The sequence below is a fragment of the Molossus molossus genome, unplaced genomic scaffold, assembly GCF_014108415.1.
Source record: "Molossus molossus isolate mMolMol1 unplaced genomic scaffold, mMolMol1.p scaffold_m16_p_17, whole genome shotgun sequence".
In the NCBI taxonomy this organism is placed as follows: domain Eukaryota; kingdom Metazoa; phylum Chordata; class Mammalia; order Chiroptera; family Molossidae; genus Molossus; species Molossus molossus.
This window is the reverse complement of record NW_023425352.1, coordinates 3,825,554-3,850,847: the sequence shown is the minus strand read 5'-3', so window position 1 is coordinate 3,850,847 and position 25,294 is coordinate 3,825,554. Positions and strand designations below refer to the sequence as shown.

General features: G+C 54.2%; 1 protein-coding gene across 1 annotated transcript in view; it reads left to right on the top strand.

Moving 5' to 3' along the window:
• ADAM12 (ADAM metallopeptidase domain 12) overlaps nt 1-25,294 on the top strand; it is a 257,254-nt gene that overhangs the window by 229,659 nt on the left and 2,301 nt on the right. The window contains exons 18-21 of the mRNA XM_036265907.1: nt 1,290-1,398; nt 5,154-5,289; nt 5,874-5,982; nt 7,690-7,869. Of these exons, the coding sequence (XP_036121800.1) occupies nt 1,290-1,398; nt 5,154-5,289; nt 5,874-5,982; nt 7,690-7,869 (534 nt within the window). The remainder of the gene's footprint in view (nt 1-1,289; nt 1,399-5,153; nt 5,290-5,873; nt 5,983-7,689; nt 7,870-25,294) is intronic.

The window sequence follows — 25,294 nt, the reverse complement described above, 5'->3', positions numbered from 1 at the left end:
CTTTGTTCAGGCTTCATAGGAATGTCCACGGGTCACAGGCTGTCCTAGCAGGTGGCTGGTTGACTTTAAAAATAAGTCAGTGAAAACATGGTAATGTCACCCGTGAGACATACACTCCAGCCAGTTGGAGAGTGTGATTTGGCCCCACCCAGCAATATGTGACGTGGGCTGAGGCCTCCGGGCGGGTGCCGTGCCCGGGGCTCTGCGCGGACTGCCCACGGGGATGCCCGGGCAGCGCTGCGCTCCGGGTCTGCCCCTTCACGTGGAGGGAGGAGGGAACTTCCACCCGGAGCAGCCTGAGTCCAGGGGCCTCGTCCCCTGCGGCTTCCCCACGCACCTTGCGGTTGTCCCGCACACCCCAAGTTTGTCACAGGTTCTTGTCAGTGACTGGCCTTCGGCCGGCATCCCCGAAGCACACAGCCTTGTTTTCATACACGTGGTGCCGCCTCGTGTTCATTGGTTCACGGTGTCCTTCAGTAATTACGTGTCGCAACACCGTGTAGGACAGTGAGCCTGGCTGGGGAGGAGCCACCCTCGTCACCGTGGTAACCAGGTGAGCTCACCATGGTAACCAGGTGAGCTGGCGCTGGCCCCTCCAGAGAGAGCTCTGACCTCCGAGTTAGGTTCCTTGCTCAGGGTCTCCTGCTGCTTTCCCGGGGACCCTGTGCTGTCCTCGCAGAGGGGTCCTCTTGTTTCATGAGGACGGCTGTTCTCTGCCGGCTTTGCCCACAGAGCGGGACTGGGAGCCAGGAAAAGGCCACCAGAAGGCTCTGCAGGAGGGAGGTGGGCGTCCAGGCTCGAGACACGGGCGCCTGGCTGTGGGCCTGCTCTGGGCCCGGGTCACCCAGCCTCCTTCTGTTGGAAGGTGCCTAGAGGTCAGGCCTGCGCTACCCGAGGGCTCGGATTCCACGTCCCGAAGCAGGTCCCTCTTCACCGCTGAGGCCTTTCGTCGTGGCCAGACGGGGAGGGCTCCTGGGTTTGAACAGAGGGCCCCGGAGACGGAGAAGCCGAGGAAGGCCGTGGACGAGCCCTGACTGCGGCTGCTAACGGGCAGGGACGTGCCACGTGCAGACGCGGGCTCTGGTCTCCTGCTGGCGCTGTGTGTGGCGCTTGTTCTCACCAGACATTTACTGAGTCTGGCTCCATGGGAGCTGACGGGGCTCTGACCACAGGGCCTTGGCATCGCCATGGCACCCAGTGAGGGCTCAGAGACTACCGTCTGCCCCTGGCGGATGGTGTCCCCTAACGCTGCTCCCCTCTCTCTGCCCCTCTCCCCGGTGCCCTGAAAGGTGTGTAACAACAGGAAGAACTGCCACTGTGAGGCCCACTGGGCGCCCCCCTTCTGTGACAAGTTTGGCTTCGGGGGAAGCACAGACAGCGGCCCCATCCGGCAAGCAGGTTGGTGGGGATAGTGGGGGAGAGGGTGCTGGGATGCTGGGGGGCAGTGGGAAGCCAGGGGGGTCTTTCCAAGGAAGATGGGCTCACTAGCCATCAGTATGGGTGCAGGTATTGAACCCCGGGAGCAGGAAACCCAGTGGGGACCCCACCTGGGCTGATAGAGCCTGAGGCCTTTCTCTCTTCTCAAATTCTCCCCTGTCCTCACCTGGCCTTTTCAGAGCCCCCTCCTCTGCCCTAGCTGGGGGCTGAGTGTGCGGTTTGTAGCCTGTAACACTTTCCCTAGCTGAGGTCACTTCCAGAACAGACTGCCCAAGGGGCAGGACTTTGTCGTCTGGTGGACGGACTTCGTAAAGCCAGCCTCGGTGCATCGGGGCCGGAAGGTGTGACGTTGACCGCCTTTTGCTTTCTTACTAGAGAGGCACCTCCTCTTCAGGAAGGAGGTGCCCGCGCGGCACAGCCACCGGCCCCGAGCAGCCGCTGTGTGCGGGCACCTCCCTCGGACCGTGTGTGTGATCTCGTGCAACCTTACACGCCGTTAAGTCTGCAGTGTTCTCTCTACGTAGGAAGGACCAGAGGCTCAGGGAAGCTAAGCAACCTGCCCAGAGTCACGCAGCCGAGAGGGAGACACTAGTCTGTCTACCCCCAAGAAGCTCCCACCGGTGGCTGTGCTTGAACCCTCTGTCCTGTCCTCCTCGGGACACTGAGCAGGACCCGGGTGCAGGTGTGCTCTGTCCTTTGAGCTCCTGGCAGGCAGTTGAGGGGCAGGTCTGAATGAGGTCCCTTCTATTTTTTTTATTTTTATTTTTTAAATTTTTTTTCCTTTATTGATTTTTATAGAGAGAGGAAGGGAGAGGGAGAGAGAAATAGAAATATCAATGAGAGAACATTGACTGGCCCCCTCCTGCACGCCCCTCACTGGGGACCTGGGCCTGTGCCCTGACCGGGAATTGAACTGGTGGCCTCTTGGTGCAGGGTTGATGCTCGGCCCCTGAGCCACACCAGCCGGGCTGAATGAGGTTCCATTTAATGTGAAATAAGTGCGACAAAAAGGTGCGAAGAGCCCACGCTGAGCACGGCTGGAGACCGGGGACCGGTGGGCATTTACCCAGCCCCCTTGTGCGGCCACCGGGGTGCTCAGCTGAGCCCATGATAGTCGCACTGTGGCCAGCACCGCTGCAGAGGACGTCGCTACCCCCCAGCCCTCCTACTGGCCAGGGCAAATCTATGGCTCTGCCACCGTTTCCATGACAACAGGCACCACACCGCTCTGCGGGCCAGGCGGTAAGCGCAGCCGGGCAGGACCCCCGAGCACGCACATCGGTGGGAATGGTGCCCGCGGAAGGACAGTGAGTTCTAGTCACCCTGCTTCCCCGTGGACACGGCTCCGCAGTGCTGCAGAGGGAGCTCCAGGCCCCCGCAGCGGAGAAAGGGCCGGACTCAGCCTCTCGAGAGCATCCACTCCGGGGGTGCAACAAGGCCTGGCCCGGCGTCCCTGTCCCTGCCCCTCACCGACGCCCCGCCGTGGTGCCTGGTGTCCTGCTGCCCCTGCGTCTCGGATGTGACTCGGAGCGTGTGTTGCACCAGTGTAGCTGGGTTTTCAGCGCACTGGGACCCCGCCGCCCCCTCCGTCCACACTGCAGCCAGCCCGTGGCACTCGGAGGAGTTGGCGACCTTGGCCGAAGGGCAGCGCGCTCTGGGGCGCTCTTGGGTGCGGGCGTGCTGCTCAGCATCGGGGGGTTCCCCAGCCACCATTTCAATGCTCTGATAAGAAGACTTAAAACACAAACACCGCGAGCCTGACCCCACACCCCGAGGCCACCATCTCATAGAAGGCAGAGTGTGTGAACGACTCCCCCAGACACACACGTGAAAGGGGCTTCTCATGAGAAGCCAGCCAGCAGCTGTGCCAGGCACAGCCTTCCCTGCGTCTCGCTGCCCCCCGGGCTCACCTCTCCCCGCCATCATCACCCCGTCATTCACGAAGCAAGTATCTCAAGCACCTGCCTCCTGCCAGCCGCTCCCTGGGGGCCTGGAGTGACACTAGCAAACGCAGGGCGGCACGGTGGCACTGTGAGGGACGGCGACGGTGGCACTGTGAGGGACGGCGACGGTGGCACTGTGAGGGACGGCGACGGTGGCACTCAGAGAGGCGGGCCAGGGGGCAGAATGGCCAGGGCAGAGGCCGCTGGGCACGGGGCTGTGCTGGGCGAGGGACCAGGGGTGCAGTCGCTGTGCTGAGGGCCTGGGGTGCACCAAGTACAGTTTGGGGGCCCAGTAAGTGTTCGACTGCGTAAATGGACCAGTTTAAGGCTTAGGGGTGGATTTCAAGGAACTGGAAATGATGACTCAGGACTTTTGCTGCTCCCTTTTTTTGTTAATCCTCAGCCTAGGATATTTTTCCATTTATTTTCAGGTGGGGGTGGGGGGCGGAGGAACATCGATGTGAGAGAGACATATTGATGGGTTGCTTCCCGAATGACCCCGATCAGGGCTGGGGACTGAACCACAACTGGGGTACATGCCCTTGACCACAATCGAACCTGCGGCTCTTTGGTCCTCGGGCCAACACTCGAACCTCTGAGCCACACCGTCTGGGGCTCGCTGCTCCCTTTGTACGTAGCTTTGTTAAGAGACAGCAGAACTTGGGCCGAGCCCCGTGTTGGCGGCTCAGCATCTGCAAAGCAGGACGATCTGCCCGGGAAACAGAAGCGATGTTTTCCCAGTAACACAGGAGTCAGGATGTCAGGTGTGATCATCCCACTCAGGCTGAGACACCCCCGATCGGACGTGTCCGTCGGAGATGAAGTCCAGGTGCTGGGTGGGAGCCGAGGGCTCTCCACACCCTCGTCAGAGGCGGGGCGGGAGGCCTGGGTGACGGAGTCACCTCCAGCAGCAGCAGCGGGAAGGGACAGCCATGTGCCCACTGCGTGAAGCCCACCCTGACTGTCGGGGGGAGAGCCCCAGTGACTGAGCTCCGTGCTCGCAGGGAGTTGGGTCTGGTTGAAACGCAGCAGAGCCCTCACCCCCGGCACTGAAAGTCCACCCGGACGGCCCTTCACCGCAGCGGTGGTGGCTCCTGCCCTTCCTCCCACGCCTGCAGGGGCTTTAGGGGTCTTGGTGTCCTTGTACTAAACAAAACGGGTCAGGAAAGGGGACGTTTCTATTAGAAAGCAAACCGCATCCGCCCAGGGAAAGGGGATGCCCCCCAAAGCTGGCCTCCACGTCCCTGACCTGAAACACACCCGTGGGCATTTCATTAAGCTGTGAGTTCTCTGTTTCTTTCTTCCTTATCGTCTTCTCATTTGACAATGTCCAGAAATAAGGAGTCTTGGTCTAGAGAAATACAATAATAGAAACTAACCCAGACTCCAGCGCCAAGGAATGAGGGGTGGGGGGGCGGGGGAGCGCGTGTGTGATGAAGCCGGGAAGGTGTTTGTTCAGGACCACGGTCACCCCAAGAGGACTCGGACGGTGGCTGCCCTGCCGTCGTCCTGCTTGGGGGCCTGTGTGGCCAGGGCTGTGGTCCCACCTCCCGGACGGTGTTCCCGTTGGCAAGTTCCAGAGAGGTCGGAAGTGAATGACAGCAACGCAGCCTGAACCTCGCCCACCACCTCCGAGCACCAGTGACTCGGGGCTCCCCTTTCTCCCTTCCCGCCCCTTCCTTCCGGGTCCACTGGCGTAAGCGCCCCAGTGTGACGCACCCCTAATTTCGCCGTCACCGCCTCGCTCCCTGAGTTCAATGCGTTTTGTTTCAGACAACCAAGGGTTAACCATAGGAATTCTGGTGACCGTCCTGTGTGTTCTCACGGCTGGATCTGCGGTGTATCTCAAGAGGAAGGTGCTGATCCGCCTCCTGTTTACAGACAAGAAAACCACCATCGAGAAGCTAAGGTGCCCGGGTTTGGGTCATCTTCCCAAGACCGGGCGGTGGAAAGGATGTCCAAGCACTGCGCTCCCGGGTTCCTTTAGGGAAGAGGAGGCCAGGCTTTCCGGGTGGTCAGACTGGTTTGGGGGTTTTCTCACATCCTCCCCTAGCCCTTCACACTGTTGGCCACTTACTACACTGATGTCACACAAATAGGCAGCGTGGCGATGAGTCTCGCTGGTGGACTTCCGCCACCCTGCCGTTAGTCATTTTTATAAGATGTTAACATATCTTCATCAGCTCTTTGATTCAAACATAGACAGTTGCTGAAATACCAGCTTGATCCAAAACTTGTCCCAGGTGTCCCAAAGGGGCGATTCTATGGATCACAAAACTAATTTCACAGAATAGTGGCTTTGGGGAGGAAAAAAAATCAGTATTTTTTAATCTTGTAGGGGCGTTAGATAACTTTAACCTTGTGTGTTTACCCCACACAGAGTTTAAAAAAAAAAAATCAGTGAATTGTTTTTTTGAGTGTGGTTGTCAACCACATGGGGAAAGGTGAGTCGAGCGGAGAACACCTTGGCGAGCAGGTGTGCGGCTGTTGCAGGTGCGTGCGCCCGGCCCGGCCCCCCCGCGGCTCCCAGCACGGTCAGGCTCACCTCGCCCCCCTCGGCAAAGGTCGGATGAGGACGCCGGCACACCCCAGCACGCCTGAGGTAAGCTGGTTTGCCCATGGGGACACCGCTTGGCTTCAGCAGAAGGAGACCCGGAGCCCCCGTGAAATGCTGGGCCAGCACACTCGGTTCAAGAAAGGCTCACGGAGGTGGAGGCCAGGGGCTGGGAGGAGGCTCTCAGTGCCCGGAGGGAGCTCTGCAAGGTCCTGTAGGGCAGGCAGCGTCCCCTGGGTGACACGGAGTGAGGTCGTGGTGAGCCGTGATCCCTCCAGTCACTCACACAGCCACCCAGACTCCCAGGAGGCCCCCGAGTTTGCCACCCGAGCAGACGCTGGCCCCTCCTGTGGTCTCCGATGCCAGGCACTGAGTTGGGGTGAGCCTCTCTGGCCCACTGTTCCTCCCTCTGTATTTCTGAGAGTGACACAGCCCTATGGAAACTCTGTCCCCTCTGCGGTTCCCGGGAGCTGGATCCTCAACCCTAAGCACCCCCTGGCTCCCTCCGGTCTGTAACCTTCCCGCCACCCTGGTGAATTACGACCCGAGTTCCCTCTGATAGACAGTTTCTCCACCAAGACTTCTGACAGAGCCGTGAGGATTCTTGAATGTCCGACTCATTCGACCAGAGCACATTGCGGCAGTGCACGGTGTCGGTGTCAAGAAAACCGCAATCACGTATTTATCTCTGTTGATCTAAAAAGTGCAGCGGGTTGGGTCCCGGAGAGGAGGCTGCCATTCCTGATACATTTCACCACCGTTCACCCCAAATGTACTTGATTTCTGAGAGCCCGAAACGGACGTGACCCAGATACCCGCCTGTAGGTAGAAGGGTAAACAAGCTTCAGTGTGTTTACATGAGGGACTGATGCTCAGCAGTTAGCAGGAGTGAACCGCTGATACCGACAGTAACAGGATGGCCCTCGAAATGATGACACCGGGTGAGAAAAGCCAGACGAGAAGGAGTATGTCCTCCGCGAGGCCGCGCCTGTGGAATTCTGGGGAACGCAAAACGAATTAAGTGACAGAAAGCAGGCTCGCAGTTGCAGGGAGGGAGACGGGCAGGGTGGGAGGAGGGGTGACAGGGAGTCTCTTCGGGGTGATATCTTGCTGCCTGGGATGGTTTCGTGGGTGTGGACATATGTCAAATTTACCAGATTGCACATTTTAAATATACGCACTTCATCACGTGCCCAGGGTAGCTCAGTGAGGCTGGGTTTCAGAGGAAAGAGGGGGGGAAGGAGGGGAGGCATGAGGCGCAGACTCACACTGCTTCTGTCCTCGTCTGTCGCTAAGACCAGGACACCACGCACAGACCCCTCCGCTGTGGGCCCCTCACTCAGCCCTGGCTTCCGGAAGTCTCTTCCCGGGTCGAGCCCTGGGTTCCCTGAGCCTGTGCGTGAGCAGTGTCTCATTTCACACCCATTTCCGCTCCCTCCAGATGGGGTCTGTGTCTTCATGCTCGGCACTTCCTCGGGCGTCTTGAATCTATCTGTTAATTAATTAAACCAGCTTTTTAACTTCCGAATAGAAACAGATCCTCTTCTTCCAGCTTGGGGGAGGGGTGCTTCCGTTAGCATTCTGAAGTTCAAATAAATAATCACAGAGTCCCCCCCGCACACCTCCTTGGTTTCCATCCCTTGCTCCGCCGCCGCCCCTTCCGCTGTGGCCGACTCGTCAGCGTGGCTCTTGCCTTGAGGAATCACACAGCCGTCTAAGGCCCGTGTGTCATGGCTTTTCGCTTTGACCCTGCAGGACAATCCCAAGAGGCCGCCGCAGTGTCAGAACGTTGACATCAGCCGGCCCCTCGAAGCCCCCGACCTCCCTCGGCCCTGCTCACCTCAGCGAGTGCGCCCCACCCTGCACCCGGCCCCCCGTGCGCCCAGCGTCCCCGCCAGACCCCTGCCGGCCAACCCTGCGCTGAGGCAGGCCCAGGTACGCCCTCCGCTGCCGACTGGACGGGTGCCCTTCAGTCCAGACTCTGATTCCTGGTCATGTCTGCGCTTGGACAGGTGCTTTAGTTTTCAGTCTCTACTCCTCAGTGGTTAACTGCGATGATCGCACACAGACCGTGAACATGACATTACTTCACAGTAGTGCTGGGGGTGGTGACGACGCGGGGTTTTCAGCACAGTGCTGGGGGGTAGTAACAACGCGGGGTTTTCAGTACAGTGCTGGGGGGTGGTGACGACGCGGGGTTTTCAGTACAGTGCTGGGGGGTAGTGACAACGCGGGGTTTTCAGTACAGTGCTGGGGGGTAGTAACAACGCGGGGTTTTCAGTACAGTGCTGGGGGGTAGTAACAACGCGGGGTTTTCAGTACAGTGCTGGGGGGTAGTGACAACGCGGGGTTTTCAGCACAGTGCTGGGGGGTAGTAACAACGCGGGGTTTTCAGTACAGTGCTGGGGGTGGTAATGATGCGGGGTTTTCAGCACAGTGCTGGGGGTGGTGACGATGCGGGGTTTTCAGCACAGTGCTGGGGTGTAGTAACGATGCGGGGTTTTCAGTACAGTGCTGGGGGGTAGTGATGATGCGGGGTTTTCAGTACAGTGCTGGGGGTAGTGACGATGCGGGGTTTTCAGCACAGTGCTGGGGGTAGTAACGATGCGGGGTTTTCAGTACAGTGCTGGGGGGTAGTGATGATGCGGGGTTTTCAGTACAGTGCTGGGGGGTAGTGATGATGCGGGGTTTTCAGCACAGTGCTGGGGGTAGTGACGATGCGGGGTTTTCAGCACAGTGCTGGGGGTAGTAACGATGCGGGGTTTTCAGTACAGTGCTGGGGGTAGTAACGATGCGGGGTTTTCAGTACAGTGCTGGGGGTAGTAACGATGCGGGGTTTTCAGCACAGTGCTGGGGGGTAGTGATGATGCGGGGTTTTCAGCACAGTGCTGGGGGGTAGTAACGATGCGGGGTTTTCAGCACAGTGCTGGGGGGTAGTGATGATGCGGGGTTTTCAGTACAGTGCTGGGGGGTAGTGATGATGCGGGGTTTTCAGCACAGTGCTGGGGGGTAGTAACGATGCGGGGTTTTCAGCACAGTGCTGGGGGTAGTGACGATGCGGGGTTTTCAGCACAGTGCTGGGGGTAGTAACGATGCGGGGTTTTCAGTACAGTGCTGGGGGGTAGTGACGACGCGGGGTTTTCAGTACAGTGCTGGGGGGTAGTAACGATGCGGGGTTTTCAGCACAGTGCTGGGGGTAGTAACGATGCGGGGTTTTCAGTACAGTGCTGGGGTGTAGTGACGACGCGGGGTTTTCAGTACAGTGCTGGGGTGTAGTAACGATGCGGGGTTTTCAGTACAGTGCTGGGGGTAGTAACGATGCGGGGTTTTCAGCACAGTGCTGGGGGGTAGTAACGATGCGGGGTTTTCAGTACAGTGCTGGAGGTAGTAACGATGCGGGGTTTTCAGCACAGTGCTGGGGGGTAGTAACGATGCGGGGTTTTCAGTACAGTGCTGGGGGTAGTAACGATGCGGGGTTTTCAGTACAGTGCTGGGGGGTAGTAACGATGCGGGGTTTTCAGCACAGTGCTGGGGGTAGTAACGATGCGGGGTTTTCAGTACAGTGCTGGGGTGTAGTGACGACGCGGGGTTTTCAGTACAGTGCTGGGGGGTAGTGATGATGCGGGGTTTTCAGTACAGTGCTGGGGGGTAGTAACGATGCGGGGTTTTCAGTACAGTGCTGGGGGTAGTAACGATGCGGGGTTTTCAGTACAGTGCTGGGGGGTAGTAACGATGCGGGGTTTTCAGCACAGTGCTGGGGGGTAGTAACGATGCGGGGTTTTCAGTACAGTGCGGGGTGTAGTGACGACGCGGGGTTTTCAGTACAGTGCTGGGGGTAGTGATGATGCGGGGTTTTCAGTACAGTGCTGGGGGTAGTGACGATGCGGGGTTTTCAGCACAGTGCTGGGGGTAGTAACGATGCGGGGTTTTCAGTACAGTGCTGGGGGTAGTGACGATGCGGGGTTTTCAGTACAGTGCTGGGGGGTAGTAACGATGCGGGGTTTTCAGTACAGTGCTGGGGTGTAGTGACGACGCGGGGTTTTCAGTACAGTGCTGGGGGGTAGTGATGATGCGGGGTTTTCAGTACAGTGCTGGGGTGTAGTGACGACGCGGGGTTTTCAGTACAGTGCTGGGGGTAGTAACGATGCGGGGTTTTCAGTACAGTGCTGGGGTGTAGTGACGACGCGGGGTTTTCAGTACAGTGCTGGGGGGTAGTAACGATGCGGGGTTTTCAGTACAGTGCTGGGGTGTAGTGACGACGCGGGGTTTTCAGTACAGTGCTGGGGGGTAGTGATGATGCGGGGTTTTCAGCACAGTGCTGGGGGGTAGTAATGATGCGGGGTTTTCAGCACAGTGCTGGGGGTAGTAACGATGCGGGGTTTTCAGTACAGTGCTGGGGGGTAGTAACGATGCGGGGTTTTCAGCACAGTGCTGGGGGTAGTAACGATGCGGGGTTTTCAGTACAGTGCTGGGGGTAGTGATGATGCGGGGTTTTCAGTACAGTGCTGGGGGTAGTAACGATGCGGGGTTTTCAGTACAGTGCTGGGGGGTAGTAACGATGCGGGGTTTTCAGTACAGTGCTGGGGGTAGTGATGATGCGGGGTTTTCAGCACAGTGCTGGGGGGTAGTAACGATGCGGGGTTTTCAGTACAGTGCTGGGGGGTAGTGATGATGCGGGGTTTTCAGTACAGTGCTGGGGGGTAGTAACGATGCGGGGTTTTCAGTACAGTGCTGGGGGGTAGTGATGATGCGGGGTTTTCAGTACAGTGCTGGGGGTAGTGACGATGCGGGGTTTTCAGTACAGTGCTGGGGGGTAGTAACGATGCGGGGTTTTCAGTACAGTGCTGGGGGGGTAGTGATGATGCGGGGTTTTCAGTACAGTGCTGGGGGTAGTAACGATGCGGGGTTTTCAGCACAGTGCTGGGGGTAGTAACGATGCGGGGTTTTCAGTACAGTGCTGGGGGGTAGTAACGATGCGGGGTTTTCAGTACAGTGCTGGGGTGTAGTGACGACGCGGGGTTTTCAGTACAGTGCTGGGGGTAGTGATGATGCGGGGTTTTCAGCACAGTGCTGGGGGTAGTGATGATGCGGGGTTTTCAGTACAGTGCTGGGGGGTAGTGATGATGCGGGGTTTTCAGTACAGTGCTGGGGGTAGTGATGATGCGGGGTTTTCAGTACAGTGCTGGGGGTAGTAACGATGCGGGGTTTTCAGTACAGTGCTGGGGGGTAGTAACGATGCGGGGTTTCAGTACAGTGCTGGGGGGTAGTGATGATGCGGGGTTTTCCAGCACAGTGCTGGGGGTAGTAACGATGCGGGGTTTTCAGCACAGTGCTGGGGGTAGTAACGATGCGGGGTTTTCAGCACAGTGCTGGGGGGTAGTAACGATGCGGGGTTTTCAGTACAGTGCTGGGGGTAGTAACGATGCGGGGTTTTCAGTACAGTGCTGGGGGTAGTGATAATGCGGGGTTTTCAGTACAGTGCTGGGGGTAGTAACGATGCGGGGTTTTCAGTACAGTGCTGGGGGGTGGTGACGATGCGGGGTTTTCAGTACAGTGCTGGGGGGTAGTAACGATGCGGGGTTTTCAGTACAGTGCTGGGGGGTAGTAACGATGCGGGGTTTTCAGTACAGTGCTGGGGGTGGTGACGACGCGGGTTTTCAGTACAGTGCTGGGGGGTAGTAACGATGCGGGGTTTTCAGCACAGTGCTGGGGGTAGTGATGATGCGGGGTTTTCAGTACAGTACTGGGGGGTAGTAATGATGCGGGGTTTTCAGTACAGTGCTGGGGGTAGTAACTATGCGGGGTTTTCTAGTTACTGTTAGTAACATGTTTATAGTCAGAGTAGCCAGGGTGCCCGTGCAATTATCATCATAACCAGGACACTTGAGAAGCGCAGGGTCTCTGTTAATAACTAGGCCTGGACAATCCAACAGGGGTGGTCCCTTTGGGGACAGTAATGGTTGTACGTTGTTGCTATTTTTCATTTTCAAAATGATTTACAAAAATATTGCCCCTATTGAGTTTCCCCACACCAGGCACAGCACCGTATTAGACACTGTGTATGTCAACTCCTTTGTGTGCTGTTCTGGGAGGTGACAGTTTCTGTTTGTTAAGACCATGAACATGACATTACTTCACAACAGGAAACTTGGTGTTGGGGGGGTAAAAACGAGCAAATGAAAAGCACAAAGAGATCATTACTGGTCATTTTTCACGACCGTTATTATATTTTCTTCTAATAATTTTGTATATATCTGTAATTACATGTGTATTTTTACCATAATTTAGATTATTTTATGTGCACATGGCCTTATATGCTACTTTACCTTAAAATCATTCACATTTACCACAGAATTAAAAATTCTTTTAAAAAATGTTATCCTAACGATAGCACTATACGTGCATATAAAATACGTCTTTACTTGACAATTGTAATTAGTGGGTGCATTCCAACGTCTCTAATTTTTGTTACTATAAATAGTTCTGCCGTGACAGTCGAGATAGATAAATTTGGAACCACCTTATTCCCTTAGGAGAGAGTCTTAAAAGTGAAACTATTGGGTTGAAAAATGGTATAACCATTTTAAGCCTCTTAATATATAAATTAAGTATTTTTTTCAGGACAGTTATATTTATTTATATCCCATTGTTGCAGCATATCTGTCTCAATGTGTCTCATCGTAACTTTGCTAGTACTATTAACCTTTCAAAGCTTTGCCCATATGATTATACACAAAACAGAATATCTCATTTTATTTTCTGTCAAGTGGTTTTATCAGTTATTGAAAGGGGATGTTGAGTTTTGAACTATAAATGTTGCCCTTTTAGTCCACGTGTTTTTCTTCATGTATTTTGAAGCTCTGTTTTTTGTGATACACACAATTAGGTATTGTGTCTTCTTGGTGAACTGACCATTTTATCATTATGTAATGTCCCTCTTTAACTCTGGTACTATATTTTGTTCTAAAAATTTGCTTTATTTCACATTAATATATCTACGTTAGTTTTATTTTAATTAGTGTTTTAAAGGTATGGCTTTTTCACCTTTTTACTTTTAACCTATGCCAACTTATTTGAAATGAGTTCCTCAGAGATACCATATGGTTGGGGTGTATATTTTTTCATCATTCTGTCCGTCACTGTCTTTCAATCAGTGTGTTTAAGACTGTTTACGTTTAAGGTAATCATTGATATGTTAGAATTTATATCTACCATTTTAATATTGTTTGTTCTCTCTGATTTTTGTTTTATTGTGCTCCTCTTTCCTGAATTCTCGTGAGTTAGGACATTTTTTAGTATTCCATGTTGATGTATCTATGGGTTTTTCAGTGTAGGTCTCTACATAGCTTTTTGTATGGTTGTTGTAGGGCAGGGTTTCTCAACCTTAGGCATTATTGCCATTTTGGACTGGATAAATTTTTGGCAGACGGGACTGTCCTGTTGTATCAGAGAATGTTCAGCAGCGTCTTGGTTTCTACCAACTCAGTGGAGTAGAACGTGTAATCATGTCTTCCAACATTGCCAGATGTCTTCTGGGAGACAAACTCATCCCTGATTGAAAAGTGCTTCTCTAATGATTACAATAGATGTGCACAATTTATCATAGTCTACTAGTACCAATATTTTATCACTTCAAGTGAAATGTAAAAACGTCACCCCCTTTTAGGTGTTGTCTTTGGGACATAGTTTCACACACTGAGAACCACTTCAGATGTTGCTGTTTTTGCTCTCCTACATCTGCCCACGTAATCACCCTTTCTACTCCTTCTTTACTCCCGATGGCCCAGATTTCTTTGTTTGCCTGTTATCTCTCCTTTTTGTCGGAAAAGCTTCCTTTAGCAATTCTGGGCCCTGGCCAGTTTGGCTCAGCGGTTAGAGCATCGGTCTGCGGTCCCGAGAGACCAGGGTTCGGTTCCCGCTAAGGGCATGTACCTCGGTTGCAGTTTGTCCCCGGCCCTGGTTGGGTTGTGTGGGTGGCAACCACTCGATGTGTCCCTTTCACATCGATGTTTCTCTCTCTCTCTCCCTCCCACTCTATCTGAACAAAATATAAAAAAAAAAAAAATGTCCTCGGGTGAGGATAAAAATAATAATAATAATACAAAAAAAAAAAAAATTAAAGCAATTCTGGGAAAGCAGTTCTGCTGGTGACAAATTCACTTCGTTTTCCTTCATCTGAAAATGTCTTTGTTTCACCTTTCTTTCTTCTTCTTTTTTTAATCCTCACCCAAGGATATTTTTCCATTGATTTTTAGATAGGGAGGGAGAGAGAGAGAGAGAGTGAGGGAGGGAGGGAAGGAAGGAGGGAGGGAGGGAGGGAGGGAGGGAGGAGGGAGGGAGGGAGGAGGGAGAGAGGGAGGGAGGGAGGGAGGGAGGGAGGGAGGGAGGGAGGGAGGGACATTGATGTGAGAGAGACACATCAATTGGTTGCCTCCCGCACAACCCCAGCCGGGTCTAGGATTGAACCTGCAACTGAGGTACATGCCCTTGACCCCTTGACCGGGAATCAAACCCAAGACTCTTCAGTCTGAGGGCCAACACTCTAATCGCTGAACCAAACCAGCGAGGGCTCACCTTTATTTCTGAAGAATCTTTTCACTGGATACAGAATTCCCAGTTGACTGTTTTCTTCTGTCAACATTTGAAAATGTCCCACTGAGAAATCTACGGAAAGGACCGCCCACAGTCTCTGTTCCCGGGAAGAGGCGTGGTCTTCCCTCGCAAGGGGAAGGGATGGAGCTCGGGCTCTAGCATCTCCAGGCTGTGGTGTGTGAGGAGGAGCAGGGGCGTGGCTTTTCTCTGGCATTCACCTGCAGGTGGGGTAAGGTCAGGTCTAGTCGAGATGTTTCTCATCTTGGGTCAGTTTTTTCCAGGTCTTTTGGCTGGAGAGATCGGGTGTTCCTTGGGCCATTTGTCCGTCTGGTGCCATTAGAATTCCAGACTGGGGCCTCTCCAGAGCCCAGGTCAAGATAATAGAAAAGGCAAAAACGAAAGGCAAAAATGAACAAGAAGAACTCACGACTGGGCAGTCCCTTTAATTTTGAGGTCCACTGACTTTCCATAGACTTTCAAAGGCCCTGTCAGTTGCTCTATGGATTTTCCCAGGCTCTCTTGTTGTAATTAGCAGAAGCGATAGGGTGAAATGGACTTCCACGTTGCCCAGACCTCATTTCTTTTTGTATTTCTCTGATTACTGGTACCCTTGAACTGCTTTTTATATATCTATTGCCAATGATTTGCTGGTAAATTGGCTGTCAAAAAAAGAGCGCCCTGATTTATAGGTGATTTCTCAGCTGTAAAAACTCCCACCGTAGCCAATTTCAAGCTATTAACGTGATGTCACTGGACGAGGAGCCGAGGATGGGCTGGTGAGGGCTGGCGCAGCCCACCCCGGCACACAGCGGGGTCCCTCTGTTCGCTCAGTGACTGACTGTGCCTCCCCTTGGCCAGTGTGTTTTCTGTTTGAGAGGTGCGGTTTTCTTCCTGGTTTGTAAGGGTTTATTTTCTTAAGAGATTAAGAATATTTACCCTTTCCCAGTAACTTATTATAAACATGTTCCCTAATTTGTCTGTCTTTTAATTTTCATCATGATTTTTTTTTTATTTTGGTATAAGAAGAATTCCAGTTTTGAATAGTATATCTATTTGTCATCCCTTTTGTGCTTGCAAAGTCCCCTCCCATAGTGTCAGTTAGAACCCACTTGTAATTCCTTCTGTTTCTTTTGTTGGCTGTTGACAAATCTTTTCTTTTTTTTTTTTTTTTTGGTACGTGCCCCTCGCGGGAACCGAACCCAGGACTCTCTGGTCCGCAGGCCGACGCTCCAACCGCCGAGCCAAACCGGCCAGGGTGACAATTCTTTTTTTTCTTTAATGTTTTCATTGATTTTTAGAGAGAGAGGAAGGGGGAGGGGGAGAGAGAGAGAGAAATGATGTGAGAAAGGAACATTGGTCAGCTGCCTCCTACACACACCCCCACTGAGAATCGAGCCTACAACCTGGTCATGTGCCCCTACTGGGAATCGAACCCACAACCTTTTGGTGCATGGGATGACGCTCAACCAACTGAGCCTCTCCGGCCAGGGAGACAGTTCTCTTTTACATTCGTTTTTCTAACCCGTCTTGGATTTACATTGGTGGAAGGGGGTGGGTACGTCAGCCTTTTCTAGGGTGGGATTTATTTGAGAATCTGATGCAAGTTATGAACGCTTAGAATGTGCACCAATAGTCAATGTTTTGCATGCAAGTTTCTGATATCCTTAGAGCCGTAGGCCCCTTCCCCGTCCCGAGGGTTTTTATGTCTCCCTTTAAGCCATGTGCACCATGTTGAATGGGGACTGTCCCTGACAGACCACGTGGCCCGAGGGAAGCTATTCCGACCTGCTGGTGTCTTCTTATCCACAGAGGTTGGTGCCTACAGAAGGGACTCCCTCATTCTGTCATGACACTGAGGAAGAAGTACCCTTTCAACATTAGTAGCTGAAAAATCTACATTTCTGCCCTGGCTGGTTCCGCTCAGTAGTTGGAGCATCGGCCCGAAAACCAAAAGCTCATGGGTTCGATTCCCGGTCAAGGGCATGTACTTCAGTTGCAAGTTTAATCCCTGGTCCCAGTCAGGGTCATGCAGGAGGCAGCCAGTCGATGTGTCTCTCTCATGTCGATCTCGAGCTCTCTCTCTCTCTCTCTACCTCCCTTCCTTGCACTCTGTCTAGAAAATCAGTGGAAAATATCCTTGAGTGAGGATTAACAACAACAAATCCACATCCCTCACTCCAGGCCCGTTTCTGTCTGGGGCTTTTCCAAGACTCCTGATGCAGATGAAGCTCCCGCTCCCCCCACTGCACCTGGGGACCTGGGGTCAGTTCCGTGCAGGTGTGGCGGGTGCTTGGGGGTGCTCTTGTTTGGTGGCGCTGACATTTTGTCGTCGAGAGCCCCTGAGCCCTGCCCCGCACAGCACCACCGACACACTGACCCACCTCCAAACTTTGCAGAAGGAAGGCGCTGTCCTAAGCGATCTCGGTCAAGCTCACCTCCGAGAGGCAGGCTCGTTTGTTCTAGCAAACGTTTCTCTTTCCATCAACTGTGCGGTTTGGTTTCTGTGAATCAAGGGTGGTTGAAGGCTCTCCCCGCTGTGCACAGATGTCCCGTCCCGTGTGCCGCTTCCCTCTCGTGAAACGACCTTGCGTTCGGCCTTCTCGGCCTGCTCCGCGGCAAGATCAGGGAAACAAGCCGGCTGTGCTTTGCGCCCCAGCTGTCGTAGGGCGACGAGCCGGTGTGTTCACGGAGCTGGGCGCCGATGGCTGCCACGTTCCCCCGAACCACAGCCTGCGCAGGGACCGCGAAGTGTGGGCTTGAGAAAAGGGAAGGAAAAGATGAAAAAATAAATAAAAAGAGGTCACCTCTGGCGGGTTTGGCTCAGCAGTTAGAGCGTCGGCCTGTGGAGCAAAGGGTCGCAGGTTCGAGTCCCAGTCAAGGGCACGTACCTGGGTTTCGGGTTCAATCCCCGGCCCGGGGTCATGTGGGAGGCAACCAGTCAATGTGTCTTTCTCACATCAATGTTCTCTCTCTCTTTCCCTCCCTCCCTCCCACTCTATCAAAAAAAAAAAAAAAATCAATGGAAAAATATCCTTGGGTGTGGATTAAAACAAAAAGTAAAATAAAATAAAATTCTAAAAATAACAGTAACAAATACACAAAGAGCGGTCCCGGGACGGGGCGCTGCTCGCCTGCAGCTGTGAGCAGAGGCAGGGAGCGTCCAGGGTGTCTTCCCTGTGGTCCCCGCTGCTGCGTCAGCCCCAGCCCCCGGCGCCCTGGGACTGAGTGACGGCCACGCGCCGCGCCCAGCGCTGGTCCACTCCTGCCCGTGGCTCTTTTATGGAGTCCCTCCATATTCACGTCTTTTCCAAAAACCTGCCTTCTCGCCCTGTGCCCGACGCGGACGATGTCCGGAGTGTCATTTCTGCCTCCGGCGGTGTTCCTGGCTTCACCTGCTCATGGACCCACGTGTTCCTCTCTGTCCGAGCCTCCCTCCAACTCCACACTCCAAGCGAATTGCTTTGTCCGCTCTCCGCCTTCCCCACGGTCCGACTTTCGCCTCCGTGCGCGGGGACGGGGAGCAGGAGGGTATGGACGGTCTCGGCCGGGGGCTCTTACCACGCACACCTCTCTGCGCCGGGGGCTCCTCCTAACTCTGCCTCTGCTGCGGCCCTTCCGATCCTGGCCTCCTCCCGGCTTGCTGGCTCCGTCCGAACGGACGGCCGCGGTCAGCAGGATCGCGAACGGCGTCAGGGTCTGCACTGTCTCCATCAAAGCTGTGTGTTTCATCCGGAGCCGTGACCTTTGTGTCCTCGATGACCAGATGCAGCCCTGCTCTGGTACCTCCCCGCACTGGGCAGGACGTCTGCCCGCCCCAGCCGGCGTGAGGCCTGCTGTGCCCGGAGCCCACACCGAGACAGGCAGGCACAAGTCAGCATACGTGTGCGTGTTATACGCCCCTTCGGAAGTGCCGGGGGTTTCTGCACCTGCTGCTGCTACAAGGAGGCCCGCGGACCCGGCACAAAGAAGACGTGGAAGGGAAAGCCGGGGCCTTCCAGGGGTGGCTGCAGGCAGATCCCAGGGGGCTTTGCGAGGCTCTGCTGATGGTGCATCTTCAGGTTCTTCATGTTGTTTTTCTCTGATTGCAAACACCCAAGAAAAATTTTTTTTACTATATGATGATGGTAAAAATAATAATATATATATATATTAATGGGAGAAACAGAGGTGTACACCGAGCATGCTTCTTGAACAGGATTCTGAAAGGGCCTTCGTGGGAGAAGCAACTTCAGGCTCCCCAAGGCCTGGGGAGGAGGCAGAGGGAGCGAAATGCCCGAGACCATCTCAGTAGAGGGAAGGGATCATTTCCTCGACTTCAGACATCACTGGTGAAGTCCGCTGACCGGATTCCCAGGAGGGAAGCGCCCAGAGACACTGGCAGCCAGGGACGCGAGGGGAGTCATGTCCGACACAGAGGGGCACTTTTCTCTGTTCTGCATGTCGGTGCCTTTAAGACATCCTGGACCCTCCCGTGAAGTAGACGGACCGCCACGGCCTGGCGGCGGGCCGGCGGGGGCTGGACAGTGAAGGTGAAGCATCGCTGCAGAAGGACAAATGTCCAGAGAGAAGACAGGGCCCGTAGAGTCAGGTCTGCGTTGCTGAGAGAGGACCCAGGCGGAGGAGGCCAAGGGGGGAGGCTGGGGCAGCAGCCTAGACACACAGACACCCCGGAAACAAAGGTCCGGGCACAGTCAAGGTGTCCCTACGGTCACGAGACAGGCTCTCAAGTTGCCAAATTTGAACTTAAAAGTAAGTGCCACGCTCAAAAGACTAGGACTAATGAGGACACCCAGGTGATGTGCCCTGCTATGCACCAGCGTGGAGAACTTTACTCCTGAAGGAAAAAAGGGAAGGGACAGAGACAGACACTTTGGAGGTTTTCGTTAGGCTTCTAGAACGTATTCAACTGAAGCCCTCTGTGCAATGTATTCTGAGAAATTGCCTTCATTCATTTAAAGTTTAAATGAAAACGTGTTCCGTGTCACATCTGAGATTTCTCTGCTCACAGAAAATTATGTCTTGAGAGGCTGTGCCACGTCGCCGATCGAAATGCAATTTTCTGCCGTCCAACTGGCGGGTGCCACGTTCTAGAAGGAGTGTAAGTGGCACCCTCAGTTCAGGGGGGGGCTTCTTCTCCAGAGCAAACCCGCACGATGTGTCACGGGCTCGGCACTTACCTGTATTGTCCCTCAGGCCAGCCCCACAGTGGCCCTGGGACTGGACGTGCGCTGTGAGCTGACTCCACGGGGGTGGACTCGGTTGTCGCCACCCCCTCGGTCCCTGGGGAACGTGGCTTTTCCTCCCTTTGGTCTTATCAGCGAACAGAACACTGGACGGACGGAGGGAGTTTGTTTTCCCAGTCAGATGAGCCTCCTTCGCAGAACAATAGGAAGCAGGAAAAAACCCTGCGTGCCCGCGTCTCCGAGGTCGATTTTCGCTGAATCGGAAGCCTCTCCCGGAAGGGCCGAGAGACCGTGAGAAGGTCCCAGGCCTCTTGCTGGCCCAGCTGGCCCAGCAGAAAGGTCAGGAGTCAGCAAAGCAGGTTCGCTGCTCTTTTAATTCTCATGACCAAACGGTGTGTCAGAGTGCATGTGTGTGTGCGTGTGTGTGTGTGTGTGTGTGTCACAGGCTTTATTCTTCGGGACAAGGAGCTTCTACTTGTGTTTTGAATTGTAATAAAATAGCCAGCATTCCTGGAGTCCCGTGGCTGGCGCTGCTGTGTCCTCTGCGGGCGTCTGACCGTCTCCAGGAGCCTGGCGGGCGAACGCTGCCATCTGCGGCGGAGGGAGCGTGGCCGGTGAGGCCGGCCAGCGAGGGTGGCCCCGGAGCTGGAGGGCCAGGGCTCACACCGACTCCTCTTCCTCGGGTCTTCAACTGGACGCGCGTGTGGCCAGCTGGACAGGAGGGAGGAAGGGAGGACAGGCGGAGAGGACAGTCGGGTCAGCACACTTGAGACCGCCGGCCTCGCGGTCCTCCCTCACTCCCCCTGCACAGAGGGGCCAGGAGAAGGGTCCGGGGAGGGGGCGTGGGCTGGAACAAGAATCTCGCATCTCTCCTCTTGTCTGCTGCTAACACAGCCGTGCTCCGGGCTCCCTTGTCCACATGGGTCTTTCTTGGGACCAGCTCCTGTTCGGAAGCCCTGGAGTCACACTTGGAACAGCCGTAGCATCTTACAGGAAGAAGGCCCTGCGTTTTCCGTGCGAGTGGGGGTTTTCCACGCCACATTTCTGACACACACCACACTGCTCCTACCCAACGACCGTAGAATGCAACGCTCCATGGTTTGTGGAGCAAGACAGGCCAATCAGGTGTCTCTTCTGACTAAAGGCTGTAGGACAATCAAACTTGGCCTCAGTAGCCACAGGGCGGGGCGTCTACTCCGCTCCCTCCCAGGACCCACACGAAGAGAGCGATGAGAGACTGACACGGGCTGCTGTCGGGAAGCAGCAGCAGCTCGTTCGCGAGTGCTCCATCAGGATATACACGTGAGCAAAACAAACGCGTTTAGACCGTGATTTTGGAACAGTCTGGCGGCGGCTGGTCTGCCGAGGCCCAGCCCGGAGTTTCAGTCTCCAGCGGAAGGGTCCAGTGTTTGAATGAATGAGGACCTGTACCCTCCTGACCTCTGTGGGCGTCTGCTATTCAGACCAGTACCCACACAGTCTGGTAACCGGATGACGTAGGTCCTTGCTCATCAGCCATGCCAGTGTGTGACGAGCAAAGGAAACCCATTCCTCAAGATGGTCTCCCACGGAAGCGAGATGAAATAGGAGAAGACTGATCTTTAAAAGCCTGCGTTGCAACGGGCAAACCAGAGCTACCAACGAAGACGGGCTGGATGGCGTCCCCCGGTGCCTGTTCTCTGCTCCGGGTTCCCCCCTCTCTCCGCCGGCCTCCCAGACCCCCGGGCCCACAGGGCTCCTGGCACCGGGCACCTGCTGCCTGGCCTGGAGGGAGGTTCTGCCCGCTGCAGAAGGCTCAGGCTGTGTTTCGTCGCCGGGCACACTTAAGTCCAGTCCCTAGAGTGGACTTGTAGGAAACACACGGCATCCATGCGAATTTTAAATATGACGAGGTAGGCCTTGTCCCAGTCCCCGTTATTCCCCGTGGGGCGCCCCATGGGATGAGTCCCGGGTTCTAGAGGCCAAAGTCCCTCCCTCCTGTAAAGCAGACGTTGCTGTCGTGAGCGTGATCTCCCGCCAACCTCCGCCTGCCCAGACTTCCAGAAACGTGGACTCGACGTTCTTTGCTTTCGTATCATCCACAAATGATTCCCATGACAAACCTGGAGAAAAATAACCTCAGGGGGAGTCACGCACGCGATGACCGTATTCCGAGGAGTGTGCGCTTCCCGCTCCTCTCCACGGCTGTCCACACGCAGGTCACAGGACGAAGCCGACGCCTGGTGTTTTCACCTTTACGCTGTGTCACAGGCGACACATGCCGCTAATTGCAAGTCCAACAGTCTCTGCAGAAAACAGTCCCCTCCCACCTGTCGCCGGGCTCCCTCCCCAGGAGTGATCGCTGTGAGGAGGCTTTTGTAAGAGGCCCCTTGGAACACCGCAGAATGTTCCAACCCCGCCTGCTTCTCCCTGCAGAGCGAGAGATTATGGGAGATGTGGAAATGTTCACACGTTCCCAGTGAGGGCCAGAAGGGCACTAAAACCTTGTCCGCGTATCACCTGGGTCAGCAGTCATCCGCCAGCTGTGGTTCTGGTTTCTCTTGGGTCCTTTATATTTAAACGGCAGTGACGACGCATCTTCTTGGTTTGGCTGTTTCGTGGCAGTTGCATGGAGATTACACCCCCCCCCCCCGCCTACCCGGCAGGTGGTGTTTCAGTGTGGAGCCATCCCAGGAATGAGCTGACCTGCCCCTTCCTGACGGCCACAGGGGTTCGTTCCCAATACGTGCAACTTCCGACGGGCGCAGCCTTGCCCGAGCACCCTGGGCACGCGCTCGGACTGTGTGGCCACTTCCTGGGGGCACTCTGTCAGGTGCAGGTAGCGGTTTGACCCAACTGCCTCAAAGGAGTCGTCCCCATTTCTGACGCCCCCCCTTCAGCATCCCCACGTCTCTGTGTTCAGAGATGTTCTTCTCCTTGCCAGTGTGATCATTCAAACACAAAATGGTATCTGCCTTTTTCTTCCTGTGCATGAGGAGGGGCATCTTTTCACGGGTTTAAGATCAGTTGCGTCTTTCCTTTTCCATCTCCTCGGCGGTGGTTTGTTCCCATGTTTGGAAAGGCCTGCCCACCCAAAGTGGCAAACATGTTGCCGTTTCGTATACGGTTCATGATTTTGTCACACTTACTTACTCGGTCCCTCTGCTATTTATTTTAGTGGATACAATGGACTAGGAATCCAACTTTGTTTTTCTCCATGACCATTAACTCATCCTCAGCATCACCTGCTGTATCTGCCAACCTGTTGTTCCCGTGCGTCTCTGCACTAGATTTATCTGGCTGTTCTCAAACCCACCCCGCCCCACCCCTTTTCCCTACCATTAGACCGTGGAAGTATTACTTTGTGTTGTCTGGGAAGCTCTTCATCTGTTCTGCATCTGAGTCATCTTGCTTTTCATCACTTTGAATATTTCTTGCCACTGCCTCCTGGCCTAGAAAGTTCCTGTTGAGAAATCAGCTGACAGTCCTATGGGAGCTCCCTTGTAGGTAACTAACTGCCTGTCTCTTGTTGCTTTTAAGAGTCTCTCTTTGTCTTTAACCTGTGGCATTTTAATGTCTTGATGTGGGCCTCTTTGGGTTCATCTCGCTTGGGACTCTGTGCACTTCCTGGACATATGTGCTATGTCCTTCACCACGTTAGGGAAGTTTTCCCTCATTATTTTTTTTACATCGGTTTTCAATTCCTTCCCTGTTCTCTTCTCCTTCTGATACGCCTATGATACAAATGTTGTTACGCTTGATATTGTTCCACAGGCCTCTGAAAGTATCCTCATTTTTAAGTCTCTTTCCATGTTGCTCTTCTGATTGGGCGTTTTCTGTTTCCTTACCTTCCAAATAGTTGATTTAATCCTCTGTTTCTTCTACTCCATTGTTGATTCCCTGAAATGTAGTCTTCCCTTCAGCCAGTGCATTCTTCACCTGTGACTAGTTCTTTTTTACATTTTCTTTCTTCATTGTTATGTTTCCTATCTCTCTGTTGAAGTTCTCACCAAGAACTGGTATCATCCCCACTCTCAAACTTCAAGTTTAATAATTTACAAGAGCTCACCCAGCTGAGTGCAGAGCCCAGCGGGTGGGCAAACAGCCTGACCCTGGTGCTCGTGCTGTTAGACGTTACATGGTCTCTGTTCCTGGCTAAGGAATGTGTTCTTTTTTTAAAATATTTTTTTCTTTATTGATTTGAGAGAGAGAGAAACATTGATGAGAAAGAACTTCAATTGGCCGCCTCCTGCATGCCTCTCCCTGGGGATCGGGTCCACAACCTGGGCACGTGCCCTGACCAGAAATCGAACCAACAACCTCTTGGTGCCTGGGTTGACGCTCAACCCTGAGCCACACCGGCCGGGCAGTGTTCTTTTATATTCCACAGCCTGTTCATGTTTCCTTTCATGAGAACTGATGTAGAAACGCCACTTTCACGTCTGTCCCTGCTCCGTGGTTCCCTCCTGGCCCCGCGGTTTCAGCGTGTTTTCCTGCAGCTGTGGTTTTCTGGCTTCCACGGGAGCGTCCTGTCTTTACAGAGAGATGTTCAGTGGTGGTTATACTGTTGCATCCTTTCAACTGAGTGCCGACTGCTGAGGAAATGTAATTTGAGTGGGATAAGTACTGTGAGAAATTCAACTCAAGTGTTTCAAAATCCCCCTGAGGGTCCCTGGGTGTGTGGAACAGCCCCGTGGCAGTGAGCAGGTCGCTCTCATCGGCAGGTGCCGTCTCCACGGAGGAAGACCTGTGCCTTTGTGAGTGTTTCTGGCTCCAGGGACCAGCCCCGGGTTCGTTGGGCCCAGGAGGAGGGCACCCTCACCACTGACTGACTCCCCAACCTGGCCCTAGCGAACGCCCTGCCACATGTGTCCAGGGAGGGGTCCCATGAAAACTTGTGAGTTTACTGTTACACTGTTTCTGTCGTTTTTCTCCTATTTCCATTAAGCATTTTAAAGTCGGTGCCATGAAGGAAGGCTGAGGTTGTTAATCATTGCTATCTGTGTTCTGAGAGCTTCCTAGGAATTATTTAGGTAGGCTTTGTGTCCTGTCCCCCCATTTTACAGAGGGAGAAATTGAGGTTCAGTGAGATCAAGGGAGCGTCACAAGTTCAAAGTGTTGGTCTCTGGCGAAAACCCAGATTAGAACTACCCTCAAGTTCATGCTGACTCCCTGGCTGGTCTCTGGTCAAAGCCACACCTTCCCACCAGCTTTCTCAGAGGGCTGTCCCCATTCTCAAAGCACCGTGTCTTCGATTTTCCTCCTTGACACGCAGGTGCGTCTGGATGCTTCGATCTCATCTTTGAAAAGCATTGTGGTAGAAGAACCTTAGCGTTTCTCATGAGCATCTGGACCGACCTTTGGCACACGGACCAACTCTGATGGGTGACAACTGTCCTCATTAGCTAATTCATCCATTGGTTGAACAAGTCCTATTGTGTGATTCGGGAAAAACTTGAAAAAAATGAATGTGGTTTAGAAAGATGTTCGCCAACCTCTCCGGGAGAGTTTCCGTCCCCGGGTGGCATTGGCCCCGGCCCACTGGCATCAACGTCTGCTCGAGGCTCCTGGGCAGAAGGGCGTCTGCAGACCCGCTCTGAGCGTTT